The sequence below is a fragment of the Molossus molossus genome, unplaced genomic scaffold (genome assembly GCF_014108415.1).
Source record: "Molossus molossus isolate mMolMol1 unplaced genomic scaffold, mMolMol1.p scaffold_m16_p_10, whole genome shotgun sequence".
Taxonomy (NCBI): domain Eukaryota; kingdom Metazoa; phylum Chordata; class Mammalia; order Chiroptera; family Molossidae; genus Molossus; species Molossus molossus.
The window spans coordinates 56,215,328-56,231,333 of NW_023425345.1; the positions used below are offsets into that span (position 1 = coordinate 56,215,328).

General features: G+C 39.6%; 1 protein-coding gene across 3 annotated transcripts in view; it reads right to left on the reverse strand.

Moving 5' to 3' along the window:
- NAV3 (neuron navigator 3) overlaps window positions 1–16,006 on the reverse strand; it is a 332,922-nt gene that overhangs the window by 172,214 nt on the left and 144,702 nt on the right. For all 3 annotated transcript variants that reach the window (XM_036251933.1, XM_036251934.1, XM_036251932.1), the window contains exon 8: window positions 7,158–8,181. In XM_036251933.1, coding sequence (XP_036107826.1) covers window positions 7,158–8,181 — 1,024 coding nt within the window. The remainder of the gene's footprint in view (window positions 1–7,157; window positions 8,182–16,006) is intronic.

Here is a 16,006-nt window from a genome sequence, read left to right on the forward strand (position 1 = left end):
GTATAAAGAAGTATCCCTATGTGTGCATGTGTGTACGTGTTTGTGCATGTGCGTGTTTGTGTGTACCTCCATATGTTTTGCCTTTCAGAAAAAGTGAGGAGCAGTGTGATCTTGTTTTCTGACTGTCACTCTCCAGAGTGAAATTGGGGCACCTTAGATAAAAGCTGAAGACACACAGTGAGAGTATAACATCTGCCTGCAGCACCTCCAGCCAAAACGAAAGGAGGTTCTCAAAGCATAACGGGAAAGAAGTCAGCTTGAAGGGGCTTCCAGTAGCTGAATCCGGGAAAAGTTAAGCATCAAAACAAAGAGTGATATCAGTGGATTACATTCCACCAAATACAGGGAGGGCAAAAGGAGGTTTATAGTTGTGAGCCTATGAAACACAAAGTCTATTCTTCTATTATTATTTATTAATTTTTGTATTGTTTTCCACACGAATGACTGGAAACCTACTTTTGGCCCACCCTTTTGGTCCACAATAGTAATCCACGAGTCTACACCATTTAAAGAGAAAGAGAGAGAAGAAAGGAGAACTCTCTTTCTTAAAGTAAAATGTGCCAGGGCATACATATAGAAGGAATGATCAAATTAGAAATCACTTGACATTTAATGGAGTAAATTTATTCATTCAGGAAAGAAACCGCAACGGATGCTAAAATGTTAAGGGTAAATGTAGATTGAATAATATAATTTGTACATGCAGTCTCAAAATACTTCCCACAAAAATACTTAGTAGAGAAAAATGGGGCAAAGTAACCCTGGAGTGGAAAACCATGGCAGGCATTATCTGAATCAAGTGATCAATTTGACACACCAAAATGGAAAATATCAATAGTGTCTGACACCTAATTGGATGCATTATTTCCGTGACATTCCAGACAAGGGGTCTAATCATGACGAAATATCAGACAACCTCTAATTAAGAAACATTCTACCAAATGCCTGCCTTCGACATATCAATGTCAAGGAAGTCAAGAAATTACTGAAGAACCAGTCCAGACTGAGGGATATTAGGAAGGCATGACAACTGGGTGCAGGGGGTTAAGTGTATATGGGAATTTTCTGCACTGTTCTTGCAAATTTCCTGTTAAGTTCAACATTTTTTCCCAAGAAAAAAAAAAAAGGAATGTAGAAAGAAATGGCACGGTTTGATTAGGCGATCTGGCAGCGACCCTTGTAAGCCAAGTACAGAAAGGGTCTTTTAATAAAGTTTCTCTGCTGAGAGAGTGCCGGCTCACAGCAGTTCTACACAATAGGCCCTCTTCCTGATGTGTCTCTTATTCCACCTTAAAGAATATTGCTGTGTGAGGGAGTTCAAACTGCTACCCGGTGCACCGATACACATCAAACCCAGCAAATGAGAGCTCGTAAGGCATGCATTCACTAAGTTTTCTGTGCCAAAGATCAAGTGATGCCCAGTTCACCTAAAAGCACAATTGCAGCATAATCTGCAACAGTAGCTGCAGGGTTTACAAAAGCTTGATCTGCAAGATGGTTGTAGGCTACATATCAATCTTTGTAAACTCACAGATCCTCCTACTCAATGCATTGGTTCAAGAAATAAGGCAAACTTAAAACCATATGAGTAAGCATTTTCAAGTCTAATATTTAGTAATCATTGTCTTTTAGAAGACGGAGTAATTATCAATTTCCCATTGTCACTTTCAGGCAAATCTGAAATCTCACAAACACTTGTTACAACAAAAACCTCTTCTGCGAACCCATGAAGCTGTTAGGTAAGTTAAAATCCTATAAATTCAGACTTTCTTGACCCAAATTTACAAATCAAATGTGTATAAAGGGTCTCCTGGTATGTTTAATTAATAGGTTTAAAAAGCATGTTGATTTTCTTCTCTGCATAGCATTGCCTTGCCTTGTCTAAGGATGGAGTTTCTTTTTTCTTTTGCATTCTGCCCACACCCCTGATTCTGCTCCCTTTGACTTTAGGAGTTTGTTTTATGTCCAATGCATTTTCTTGGCATTTACTACAAATGGTCAGAAAGTAAAGAAAAAAGAATGTAGAGCAAAAAATAGTTGAGTTCTGAAACTTGCTAACAGCTATTTTGAAATTTTGTTAGTAGCTGTTTAAAAAACTGAGGTTTAAGAAAATGTATAGGTCCCTCTTTTCTCCTTAATTAATTGATTACTTATTACTTCACATTATCTTTGCAAGCATGAATAACATAGCTCTAGAGTAATTAATGAAAAGCAATGGAAGAAAAATGAGTCATGAAAAGAGGTAGGCATTTTGTGGAAGGTTTGAAGAAGCTAAGATAATTTTTGAACTTCAAGCAACAGAAATGAGGTTGAAAAATACAACATAGCTCTGGCCAATTTGGCTCAGCAGTTGGAGCGTTGGCCCGCAGACTAGAGTGTCCCAGGTTCGGTTCCGGCTAAGGGCACGTACCTCGGTTGCAGTTTGTCCCAGGCCCCGGTTGGGGTCCTATGGGTGGCAACCAGTTGATGTGTCTCTCTCACATCGATGTTTCTCTGTCTCTCTTTCTCCCTCTCTCCCTCCCGCTCTATCTGAAGATAAATGCAAAAATGTCCTCGGGTAAGGATAAAAAAAAGAAAAATACAACATAAAGGGTACACACCAAGAAATAAGAGGAACAGTCAAAAGAAGGTTTTAAAAATGTAACTATGCTCTTCTCCTTCCTCTTTCTTTACTTCCTATAATTAGGCCCTTTAATTCAAGTATTAAGAAAGAAACTTGCCTCCAGAAGTTAGTCACTTTCTCGTTCATCTAGCCATTCAATGTGCTTTATCCTACCTGAGCCTGCTCACTAACAATCCACCTTACACATTAACGACATAGCAATCTCATCATGTTTTATATACACATGCTCATGTACACGTTTGTGCACATACACACAAAGACACAGAGTCCAGCTGCCTGATACTCAAGCATCTCTACTACAACTATGCTCCAACCAATCTACATTCTCCAGGAATAATGATCTACTCGCCAACCACTCTACCTATCTTGTGTTTACCCTGCTTAAATGGTTCCTTCAGCTTCACATTTCTTTTCCTACCCCCTTCATTTCCATGTGCCCAAAGCCCACTTTTCTTCCAGGATCCAGCTCAAGTGCCACTTTCCAAGTTCCAAAAGCTAAAAATAATTTTCCACTTTTTTGAAGTCTCAGTGTATCGAATCTGATTCACTGCTGGGGAGCTTTAAACTGCTCTGCTCATCATCGGGTCGGCATCTTGCCTACTACATCGTAGACAATGAAAAGAACCGATGTATGAAAGGTATGATGTTTTACTCTATCCCTGATGCCTTCTACATAACAGATTGTTTACAGGTAGTGCTGAAAGAAGAAAAAAAATACATATAAGTGAATGAATGTCCTAAAGAGAAAGTATGATTTCATTCTTTAAATAATTAAAGCTGTTTAGATTTCAATGAAACCCTCCCATTTATAGAAAGGAAGAGCCTTCAGAATTTTTCCCATGCCACTGTACACTGCGGCAGTTCTTCTATTTCTCTGTGGCAGGTGAGTCTGCGCCAGGATGATTGTGTTTCACTTGACAGTTTTGATTCGGCACCTACTGTGGGTAGGCTCTGTTCTGGACAATTATGCTACTAAATAAAAAAGAAGAAACTCTGGACCTCAATGAGTTTATAGTGCAGTCAGAGGTGGGTGGAATTGTACTTGTTAATAAGTAAGGAAAAATAGTGGATAGGGATAAACTCTATGAATAAGATATAAGAGATAATGGGGTATAACTTTGGCAAGAGATGGTGGATGTTCCATTGGACTAGACAGTTGGAGACAGCTTCTGTGAAGAGGTAGATGTAAGCAGAGGTCTGATGAGAAGAAAGACCCTGCTGTGATCTAGGACAGAGTCCCTATGGCAAAAAAGACATCTGCGACAAAGGTCCCGAGCAGGGCAAATCAGCTTGCTGAGAAGCAGAATGAGGCGGGGTTAGAGGGAGGGCCAGATTATGCAGAGCTTTGTAGGTCTTCATGAGGCATTTGAGTTTCATATTTTAAGAGTAACGGAAGTCCAATAGACAGTCTCTGTGAAAATGACATATACAATGAATACTTTCAGAAGTTCAGAGTCTCTGCTCTATGAAAGTGATATTGGAAACGGCTAAAAGTGGAAGCTGGAAGAGTCACTGGAAACTAGGTGAGAATTGGTAGTGATGATTTTGGACCGGGAAAGGGGGTGTGAAAAGGCAAAGAAATGCTGATTGAAGGCATGTTTGGGAGGAAGAGCCATTAGGACTATAAAAATATACATGGGGAGGTAGTAATCAAAGGAAAACAAAATATGGATTATTTCCTTTTTTTTTTCTGTCTCCCATTCAAGTAATCTTGCATACGAACCTCTAATCTCTATAGCAATTTTAATTACTAGCCTTTGACTAGCACTTCATAATCGCCCATTATTTTTTCCACCATGCTCAAATTGTAAAATGTCAACTTTGGATGATGTCACAATATTCTCCTTTCCACAGGTCAAATTTGGACTCATCCCTTAAGTACCATCTTTTATCTTATCTCCTCTGCGATGCGTTTGTTGACTCCAACCTCATGTACAACTTGGGGAAAATTCTTTTATTCTATATTATTTCTATATACTTCCATGTCGGCAATACTTTTCAAATTCTTTATTCTATTCTTTCATTATCCATAATAGACTAACCTCCCAGAGAGTAGACATAAAAAAGTCTTTCCATCTCTTATGACCAAGTGTTTACAAAATGACTGATGAGTACATATATGAACAACTATTTGGTAGTTTTTATTTACATAAACCATGGTCATTGGTCATTCTACCACGTCTTAAATACCTCCAATAATCACCTTAACACTTAAAAAAGGCAGCCTATTCCATTCAGATAGGTTTAATCATGGGAAGCTACTTACACTGGATTAAAATTTTCATCTTTGATCTTAGTTATATCTACTGATTAAATGGATAAAGATATACCAAGTTCAAAACAACTTTTTACCACATTTTAGTGATAAATGAGTTGCAGGAACTTAATGCATCCTTGCATTGTATAGGAAGTAGAACTAGTAAGATATCCATTAACTTCCAGAATCCAACATTATATTTTTAGGACTCTGAACATTCAATTTGCAAGAATGTATTATGAAGCTTATTTTAGAGTCCCAGAAAGAATAATTAATAACCTAGAATGACCTAGAAGTTCACTGAGTAAAGGGGAAAAAATCACCATCAGCCATCAATCTTTCCATTATATAAAGGTAATTTTTTAAAAAATCCTCACGCGAGACTATTTTTCTATTTATCTTCAGATAGAGCGGGAGGGAGGAAGAGAGAGAGAAACATCGACGTGAGAGGCACACATCCACCTGTTGCTTCCCGCAAGACCCGACCAGGGCCGGGGACAAACCACAACTGAGGTACATGCCCTTGATTGGAATGGAACCCAGCCAGGGCAAGATTATTTATTTTTAAAAACATATGCCTAGTTGGAAGATGGAGGGGGGCAAACATAGGTGGGGGGAACATCTGTACTGCTTTCAACAATAAACATAAATACTACTTAAAAGAAACTATGCATTCTCCATTATAAATGAGTGATGACTGAGAATTTTACAAATCTACCATTGACATTTTCCCAGATAGAATTTTCCCAGTAACAATATCTCATGTTGTTATAATGTAGAAGGAACTGATAAGCAAAGGAAGGCATGCTGTAGACTAAGGCAGATTTGGGTTCAAAGGCAAACTCCTACTAGTCCTACAACTTTAAGAGATTACCACTAATCTGACTTGAAATATCTGCTTCTTCATCTCTGTAAAGTGGGGACAACATTCCTTTTTCATGTGTTTCTGATAAGGTTTAAATAAGAAAATGCACATAAAATGCACACAGATCTTGCAGCAGAGACTTACATCAGGTAAGCACTCAACAAATGAGAAAACCATTATAAAACAGTAAATTATTATTATTTATCAAATGATTAGCTATTCCAGGATGTCTGTCAGGAATTTTGCAGGAAAGATTTTTAATGGGGTTGGAGCAGTCAGAGTCGAAAGAATACCCGGGGTTATATAAGCCAAATGACATATTTTATCTTTAAGGGAAAATAAATCATTATAATTATTTTCTCTACTTGAAGACCCATATACATTTTAAACTATATAATTTTGACTCTTTTTTAACTGTGGCAGATCCCACTTCCTGTCCAGAAAAATGTCTTTCCTGTTGCTGAACCCCGGACTTTATTCCCCCGGGCTGTCTCCTCTCTGAACGGACAGTGAATAAACACGAGACACGGCAGTGACTGACATTATTTCTAACCGATGGTAACAAACCTCAGAGCAGTAGGCAAACTGTGCTATTTTTATAATAGTGCTATAGTAGAAGACATATTTTAAAAGATCACATATGATGTAAATTTAATACATACAAAATAAACAAATAGAACGCAGAAACAAATTTTAAAATAAAGTATAAATATAATAATTACAGAGGACATTATTTTTTTGCATAGAAACATATGCCTGGCTGTGGGAAATTAATATAAATTCTACCTTGGGAAAACAATGCCTTATGAAGAATATATACTGCACATTTACAGTGTGCCAGGAAATTGAGTAAACCTTTCCTGTATACTCTCCCTGCTCTTCCAAACCCTAGGAGGTAGATACTATTGTCCCTATTTAGCAGCTGAAGAAAAAGACAGAGATTTAGGTGATGGCACAAAGTCATACAGCTGGTAGGTGGCAGAGCTGGGCATGAAACTGACATGTGTCTGATTGCAGAGCCTGCCCCTTTATGGTATCCTCCCTCTCACCGGTGAAGCCACAAATATCTGTAAACTCTACAAAACTGAGGGCTACTTTAAAAGTCTAATAATAAAAATAATAGTCACAATAGTAGCAGTAATAGATAGAGGAGAAAGTCATGGCATCTGGCTCCTAGTTTGCTTCCGACAACAAATAGGTTGACTTTCGAAGGAGAGGAGAGGGGAGGGGAGGACTAGAGCAGATTGAAGGTTTTTTTCTTGAAAAGTTAAAATTCTGGGTCGCTGTCTTCAGAAGGAGACATGGTTCCAAAATGACTACGTAAAACACGACTCCAGTAACCTTCGCTATTACATTCTGAGTGCACAGACCTGCACATGTTTACAAGCGTGGGAGAACAGAGGCCAGCTTACCTGTAAATGAACGGGGCCACCGTGGCGGTGTTTGGGTGGCTGTGCTGCTGCTGCTGAGGGAGTTGGACAGCACCGTTCCCCGTGGTCTGCCCACTGCCCTGTGCCACTGACCCCACACAGGGACCAGGGGCAGCAGCCTGGCCGGCCTCCCTTCCTTCCGGGGGAGCAGGGCAGCTGGATGTGCTTGCTTTCTCAGTGGTTATGGGCTTGGGTAAGGACTGGGAAGGGCTTCCCTTGGTAGTCCTGAATTTTTCAGACTCTTTGCTGGCTGTGCTTCCGGGTGAAATGGTTTGTTTTGCTGTTGGCACCTTTGAGCCTGGTTTTGGAATCCCACTGGAGGACGGAATCAAGCTCTCCTTCTTGGCGGCCGTCGTCCTGCTGCCCTTAGGGATCAAGCTTGCAATCTTAGAAGTCTTTTTTGGAGCCGGCTCCGCCACCGGATCCTTCTCATCCTTGACTGGTTTCTCAGTGCAAACTTTATTTTTGTCCCTGTTCTTTTCCTCTTTTTCCTTTGGCTGTAGAAGAGACTTTTTATTGCTGAGATTTTTGCTTCCAGCTTTTGGAGGGGCTAATTTCGGTGACGCTTTGGGGCTGCTGTTTGTTGAGCCACCACTATTCAGACTACTGTTAAAACCCTCCATCTCGCCAGATTCAGAAAAGACATCGTCATCCTTCCCACCGTCGCTGGGTCCTGAACTGGGGGACTGTGGGGGGCGTAAAGCAGTCCGGGCATTGACCAGCTTGAATTTTTCAAGCATAGATTTCTGTCCCGAGGGAGCTGCTTTGACCCCTTCCGAGACAGGGGGCTTCAGTCGGTCTGCAGGAGGCGTGGGAGAGGTGGCTGGGCTTGGCTGCTTCACTGTCAGCATGGTGGAGGTGGCACTGTGCTTGACATTCATGGACTTGCTGCGCCAGGGCTTGGCACTGGGAGAAGGGATGGCGGAGGCAGGGGGCTGCCCAGCAGTGCCAGGGGGCTGCATGTTACCATTGACACCTGAAGATGGTTGAGGTCCTTTGGAGGAATCTGGAGATCAAGAACAGAAATAAAGCTGATGAGATATGATTGTTCATATCACACCTCTGAGTACTTCTAACTACATAGCAGTATTTCTCCTGTGGACCGAACACAGACGTGCCCTGTGGCATCACCAACTTCTGTGATGTGGTTGCTTTGCTTTACTTTACCACCTAAAATTAATCTTACCCAAATGACCTTTCCCAGTCACAGATTTCTAAAGATGAATAGAACATATCCCTCCCCCTAAGCAATTCTGTATATTTTTTCCAGTTACTGGTGTAGCTCATAGCAGTAAAGTGTTATCTCACATAGCCTTACAAAAATATGTTATAGAATGAATATTGAGAAATTGCTTAAATCTATAGGGAGCACAGTTTATTATTATTTGATTAAATATGCTTATGAATCATGATTTAGCTTTTGTGTTAATATAATGTACTTTTGTTTGTATAAAAATAATTCAAATATATACTTATATGGGTCAGATAATCTACTAAGACATATAAATATATATACATATATTGACAAAATCCTTATAACAATCCTACAAGGCATGTTAATATTTTATTCTCATTTTTCTTTTTTTTTTATTGTTGAAAATATTACAGATGTACATCTTTTTTCCCCCATTGACTCCCTCCTCCCCGCTCCCACTCCCCTCCTGCTTTCAACCTACTGTCTGTGCTCACTGGTTGTGCACATATGCATACAAATTATTTGGTTCATCTTCCGCCCCCTGCCCACCAATCCCTCTGAGGTTTGTTAGTCTGCTCCCTATTTCCATGACTCTGGATCTCTTTTGGTCGACAGCTTATTTTGCTCATGATGTTCCCTAAAAACTGAGGCACAGAAAAACTACATAACTTGTTCCAGGTCAATGGCCTGGACTTTAGCGGAATTCAAAGCCTGTGCTCCGAACTAGCACACCTACAACCTCCTGCAGTGATCTGAACAAACCTTCAGTTCTAGTAAAAACCGAGCTGCATGTCAGGGCCCCAGGAAAATAAGGCCTTTGTCACACAGGTACTTCACAATGCATGGGCTTCCACTCAGAAATCTCATTATAGGATTTCCAAATGACTGTTCCAGCACCGATTAATGTTTGATCATAAGCCTTATTTTTAAGCATGAAAAACTAAATAAAAAAGATCTTATAATATGGTATAAATAAAAAAGAGCTAAGTATGAAGTGAAAGAGCTCACTATAAATGTTACATTTGAGATCTATAAAATTCTGATTCAGCCATTCACTTGAAGTTTCATCTACCACAAATGCCCCCCTCTTTCACACCCGTATTTTTTTCAGAGAGATGGAATGATAAATGATTAAATCAGATATTTAGGCAAAAGAGGCATTATGTGGTCCTATTAATATACTAAATATTGATAAGTATATGCAAAGCTGTTTTTGATGAAATACCCAAAGGAAATATTTTATAAAGAATATTGTTTTCATAATATTCAGAATTGAAGCCCATTAAATTTAATTAAATATGTATAAATATAAAAGTACAATGCTTTACTTTTAAATGTAAAAGTTATGATAAGACATGAAAATTTATGATAAACAATATTTAATCAAGCCAATCAGTACACTATACTAGTCTCATCCATTTTTCAGAAGAGGAAATAGAAAAAAGGAAATAAAGAAGAGATAGGAAAATAAGTTAAATCATTAGTTGAATATTTGTGTCAGATTGTTCAAAGTGTGCTTTAAATAACAGATTTGTGAGACTTATATTAACAACAATAGTATAGACGAATGCATTTTATTATTATTATTTTTTTTTTTTCTTTTCTTTTTTGTTCAGGTAGAGTGGGAGGGAGAGAGAGGAACAGAGAGAGAGAGAGAAACATCGATGTGAAGGGACACATCAAGTGGCTGCCACCCGCACAACCGACCAGGGCCGGGAACAAACTGCAACCGAGGTACGCGCCCTTAGCGGGAACCGAACCCGGGTCTCTCCGGACCGCAGGCCGACGCTCTAACCGCTGAGCCTAACCGGCCAGGGCAACGAATGCATTTTATATTAAATTTTCTTAAACAAATTCGTCTATCAACATTAACTTCTAACTCTTACTACCTTTCTGTAATTCCATGGTTCAGCTGGCAAAAATTAATATGAGACTGTATGTAATAGATCACTAAAGTCAAAATGCTTACATGGTATATTTAAATGTTAAAGCATAGATGAATTAATTTTTTCACTACTCATATAAATTCAGCAATTGTGCCTATTTCTAGAAAATCCAGATTCATATTTAAACACTAAGGTGTTGTAAAAAACAGGATTATTGACTTAGACAAACAACCAACAAGCTTCAAAATACACAGTGTCTGAAACACGCTCACTCTCTGTGGATTTCAATCTTCTGTCTCCATTTATTTTCAGTACAACTAGCTCCAACTTTATCTCACATACAGACGGGTCCCTTCCAGAGACTCTTAACATTTCATCCTAATTTGAATCCTTCTTGGTAGTAGACAGAACACATCTACCACCCACAGGTAGAAAGGCCTACCACATATTGCTTCAGAATAATACCTATTCATTGGTCAGGTCTCAAGTTTGACCTCATTTCCTCTGGAGAAAAAAAAAATCAAACACCAAAAAGATTAAAACATTACCCCCACCCCCACCTCTGACCATCCTAACATTAAGTCTGGATTAGGTTGCTACTCTGCATTCTTCCACAGCATCTTACTCCCTATATTAGAGCCAGTTAACTCCACTGAGGAGGCTGCTTGCCCACTGCCCTGTACACTCCATGAGAGCCAAGCCCACGCCCGGATCACATATAGTTTTATACCATGCACATGCCACCTACTCTGACAGGCACTGAACTAAGAATTTGACTTACATTAACTCAGTCCTCCCAACAACTGCACAAAGTTTTCATTAACACCCTCATTTTATACACAAGGAAACTGAAGCACAAAGAGGTTAACACTCTTGGCCGAAGTTATATAATTTGTAAGGGCAAAACAGAACTGAATTTACTGTGGTTCCATCAACCACTATATTATACTATTTCTCAAATGTATACAGATAAGTTTAATGGCTCATTAGTTATGGCATTATTCCCTGAATACAGAAACATAGAAAATAGTGACCATCAAGTGTATACCTGTAGTTGAATTATATCATGTGAACTTTATTTCTCAATTGCCTAGATTCAACTGGAAACTAAGAACACCCCCAAACAAAATGAATTTTCTCAAGTTCATTGAATTGTGCATACCTCCCCATTTTGCTGAATTTTATTCAACCTATATGGCTCTATTTTTATACTATTTCCAGCAATATTAATCAATGCTATTCAGTCCCTAAAATCTATGGAATTTGAACGTATGAACACCATCTGTTAAAATTTACTGAGTGGCTAGTCTAGGCAAGGCAGTCCAAGACACCATATAATCTAGTCCAAGGAAAGAAAACAGACTTATAAAAGATAAGTAGCATACATTAAATATTAAGTGAGTAGGAAGTGGGAAAACATGGCAGAGATTAGAGTTGCACGAGGAGTGTACAATAGTTAATAAAATCAAGACAGAGGAGCTAAGGGAGATATATAAGCGTTCAAAGCAGGAGGGACTTTTATTGAATTATTTTAGGGAAATAGGTGAAAATGTTATCTATTTGCTTGTATTTAAAAATATGTACATCCATATATTGGGACACAGAGTGGTAGAGAAATATAGCTCCCCTCCCCAAAGCAAAGGGTAGTCTACTGTGAATATTGTTAAGAGGAACATAATGGCATCCTATTGAATTCACCTTCACTTCCTTACATTGACCTCCAAAGTTATCTATACTATACCTTCTCCTATAATGAAAATAATGTTGATAATTATTACATCTATAATAATGCTAACTGGCATTTTATTGAAGGTTCTATAACTGTATTGTCTCACATCAGTGTTCACCACGGCCCAGTGAGGGGGGAAGGGCTCCTATTTCTAATTCGCATTTGTGGAAACGAAGCTTTCAGAGCTCAAAGGACTCATTCCCCGGTACACAGCTCCCGAGGACTGTGTCGGGGGCTCGGATTTGACCCACAGGTGTGTCGCTAGAGCCCAAGCCCTGTCACCGTCCTAGAATGTCTAACACTCTAAGGGGTCAACAGAGTGCTTCTCAAACTGTACTGAGCACATAAGTCCCCTGCGATGTCACTAAATGGCCACCACACCGTGATTCCGCAGATCTGCCGTGGGTCCTGAGATGCCACACTGCTAATGAGCTTCCAAACGACATCAGTGCTCCTGGTCACAGACCACGTTCTGAGCAGCAGAGGTTCAAGACTAAGACATTATGGCAACTGCTGATATTATCAGCTTTCAAGACTTGTTTCTTAGGACAGTACCCAAACTGGCTAAATTTGTTAAATGTCCCTTAGGTCTGCGGCATGAATATTCTTCTCTCTTGGAGCATTTGAAACCTTCTCCAGTTCCACCTTCACCTGGATGCTCGGCAATTCGTGGCAAGGGGTAATGGAAAACAAAAGCAGCCCACCAGGTTCCCCTAATGTCCTTTATTTCTTCATTGTAGCCACATATTTAAAATGTGTCTTCCATGTTTATGCAACTAGGTTAGAAAGTCAGGGGATTCCTACCTGCATGGCTGGGAGCTCCGGGAGGGAAGAGAAGACAGGGTAGGGGGGAAAAGGGTGCTTTTTTAATGTGCTGACATTAGCTAGATAGTATGCTGTCCGAGCTCAAGTACAGAAGAGGGATTTCAGTATCACGACACTGAAAAATGAGACAGGAGGGACTGCAGATGATAACATCTATAGTCACGGTCACAGCAACAGCTGTACAGTTGTTCTCAGACGAGTGCACACATATAAGATACTTCTCTAAGCTCAACTTAAATCTGTCCCCAGCCTGTCTCTATACAGCAGCAATGAGGTACTTCAAGTTTCATTGAGAGGGCAAATCGTAAGCTGCTGTGCATCAGGAGGGCAGTGGAATAATAAGAGTCTCTCTGGACTCCTCACAATGAAGGTTGCACAACCACCCTAGCGGAAACGACAGCATCTGGAGCTCCTACAGAGTGGGTGTCACTGCAGATTCTAGTCTGTGCCACTGAAATACTCAATATTGATATATTTCCGAGTGCTGATAACTCAGCTTTTGACTGTCAATGAGACGTTATCTGGGTATGGGGAAAGGAACAGACACCTAATGCACTTATTTAAGGACACTGCTGCAGTCGCTGTGTCTTGCATTTGCAGGGCCTATTTGTGCCTGTGACACTGCTTCTTGCCTCTGACCTCCAAAGGAAGTGTCTTCCACTCTCTCCTTTTCCTTCCCTCGCCCTTCTTCCATTACCACATCTGCCATCACCAACTCCACTACAACCAAATAGTGTAATGTTTCAACTGCCTACTTTTCCCAAGTACTTTCATATGTGGTATCACATTTAAGGCATAATAATCTGCATTATACTTATGATTTCTCTTGTTGTGAATAAGGAAATTGGAGCGTAGAAAGAGAAACCAACTTGTTCCACTTCAGGCATATAGTAAAACTTAGAAAAGACAACATGGAAACTGGAACTCAGATTCATCAGACTCCAATATTTGGAGGCTTTTGACTCTTGTCTTTCCATGTTTGTCACATGCCCAGAAATTCTGCTCTCTGGAAAGCCACATTTGTCACAACAGTGAAGTTAATTGGGTAATTCCTTGAAGTGAAGTTTTCTTCTTCTGAATAAGCAGTATACAAATGAAGAGAATGTCACAAAGAGACTCTCTACTGAGTAAAATATACATAGGTGGGCAAAACTAGATTTATAATTATAATACAATAATTAATAAATAATAATACAGGAATAATCTCCATGTTTCGTGAACTCACAACTATAAACCTACTTTGCCAACCCCTGCATACTAGCTCCTTGGGCATCCTTCTTGCACCATCCTGCTAAGCTGATATAAGAATAGATTTCAATTCATACTCAGAAAACATCTAAATTCACAGAGTTCATGTTTAATTATCTTGTTTTGCTATACACACACACACACACACACACACACACACACATTGATGACCTGGGAAAAATGGCAATCTGTTTTAAATGAATACATGGAGGTAACTGGGCAGCCACAGAGACACATGGGAAAGAGATCTCTCTGTGGAACTTCAGCCAGTTTTAAACATGTGCCAACAGTGATATTAGCCTCAGAAAGGGCACAGGGAAACTCAAACAGTTATCACCTCTTCCTCAGGGAAACAGCATATTGCTTAAAGGGAAGCAAACCAGCTTTCAACCCCAAAGGAAATAACAAAATAACAACAACATGGACAACAGCAGCAGGGATCTTTTGAAAGTATTCACTGTGTAGCGGGCGTTGAACTCATTGATAATATAGGTTCCCTGATAACTCAGGACAGTTTCAGCATCTGAGAACATGGTGGAAGGGAGAAAATGATTCATCAATGTGGCCATAGCAATTAGTGTGGCCAAACAAATCTAGATGCTCATTTCATAAAACACACCAAACTACTTCTGAACATTTAGGAAGGAAGGAAGGAAAGAAGGAAGGAAGGAAGGAAGAAAGGAAGGGAGGGAGGGAGGGAGGGAGGGAGGGAGGGAAGAAGGAAGGAAGGAAGGAAGGAAGAAGGAAGGGAGGGAGGGAGGGAGGGAGGGAGGGAGGGAGGGAGGGAGGAAGGAAGGAAGGAAGGAAGGAAGGAAGGAAGTAAGGAAGGAAGGAAGGAAGGAAGGACGGAAGGAAGTAAGTAAAAGGAAAGAAAGAAAGAAAGAAAGAAAGAAAGAAAGAAAGAAAGAAAGAAAGAAAGAAAGAAAGAAAGAAAGAAGCGTTCAAATCCAAATACATGCATATTGTAGCCTACTGGCCCCTAGTACGCCTCACCAAACTCTTCCACAAATGATTGCCTGTGCAATGACTCAAGTAGCAATTTTGTGATGACTTAGCAGAAACCTGCAATGTTCCTGGAGGACTGGTGCATTCTGCCCATGCTTATTTTGTACCCCTCACAATATTAGAGTGCCACTTTGTGGAGTACTGTAACATTTAGGAAAACTTCCGTTCATTAGCCAGTTTGGAAAAAGTATGCAGTTTCTGTATAGGCATGTATAATATTTGTACACCTCAATATGAGCACTGTTATACATAAGCAAACAACATATACTCCCACATCTATTGAGCCATAACACCTGATAGGCATACCTAATTATGTTGCCTCATGAAAATCCTCAAGATTAACTTGAAATTATCATGTAAACATTATTTTTCAGACTTATGTAAGTATTAAGAAAATAAAAGGCATAGTAGAATCCATAATTGAATTGAATCACCAGTAAAAGGATATAAGAAAAACATATTTGCATTGCCTTGAAAAGACAATTCGTTGATTTTATGGTCATCTCAGTTCAGTTCATTGATCTTACGGTCATCACAGAGTCATCGAAGAAAAAACCAGCGATCAACAAACAAGTGTTAACGAGAACGTGGAGAAAAGGGATTCTTAGTGCACTGTTGGTAAGAATGCAGGTTGGTATAGTCACTGTGGAAAGCAGTGGGGAAGTTGTTCAAAAAATTAAAAATGGAGGTTTCCTTATGACCTAGCAATTCTACTTCTGGGAATATGTCTGAAGAAACCAGAAGGAGCTGTTACCCTTTGAGGCAGCATGGAGGGACCTGGAGATTATTATGCTAAGCAAAATAAGCCAGTCAGAGAAAGACAAGTACCACATAATCTCACTTATTTGTGGACTCTAATGAACATAATAAAGTGATGAATTAAACAAAAGAAAGAACATATGCACCCGTATGTTCATTGAAGCGTTATTTACAATAGCCAAAC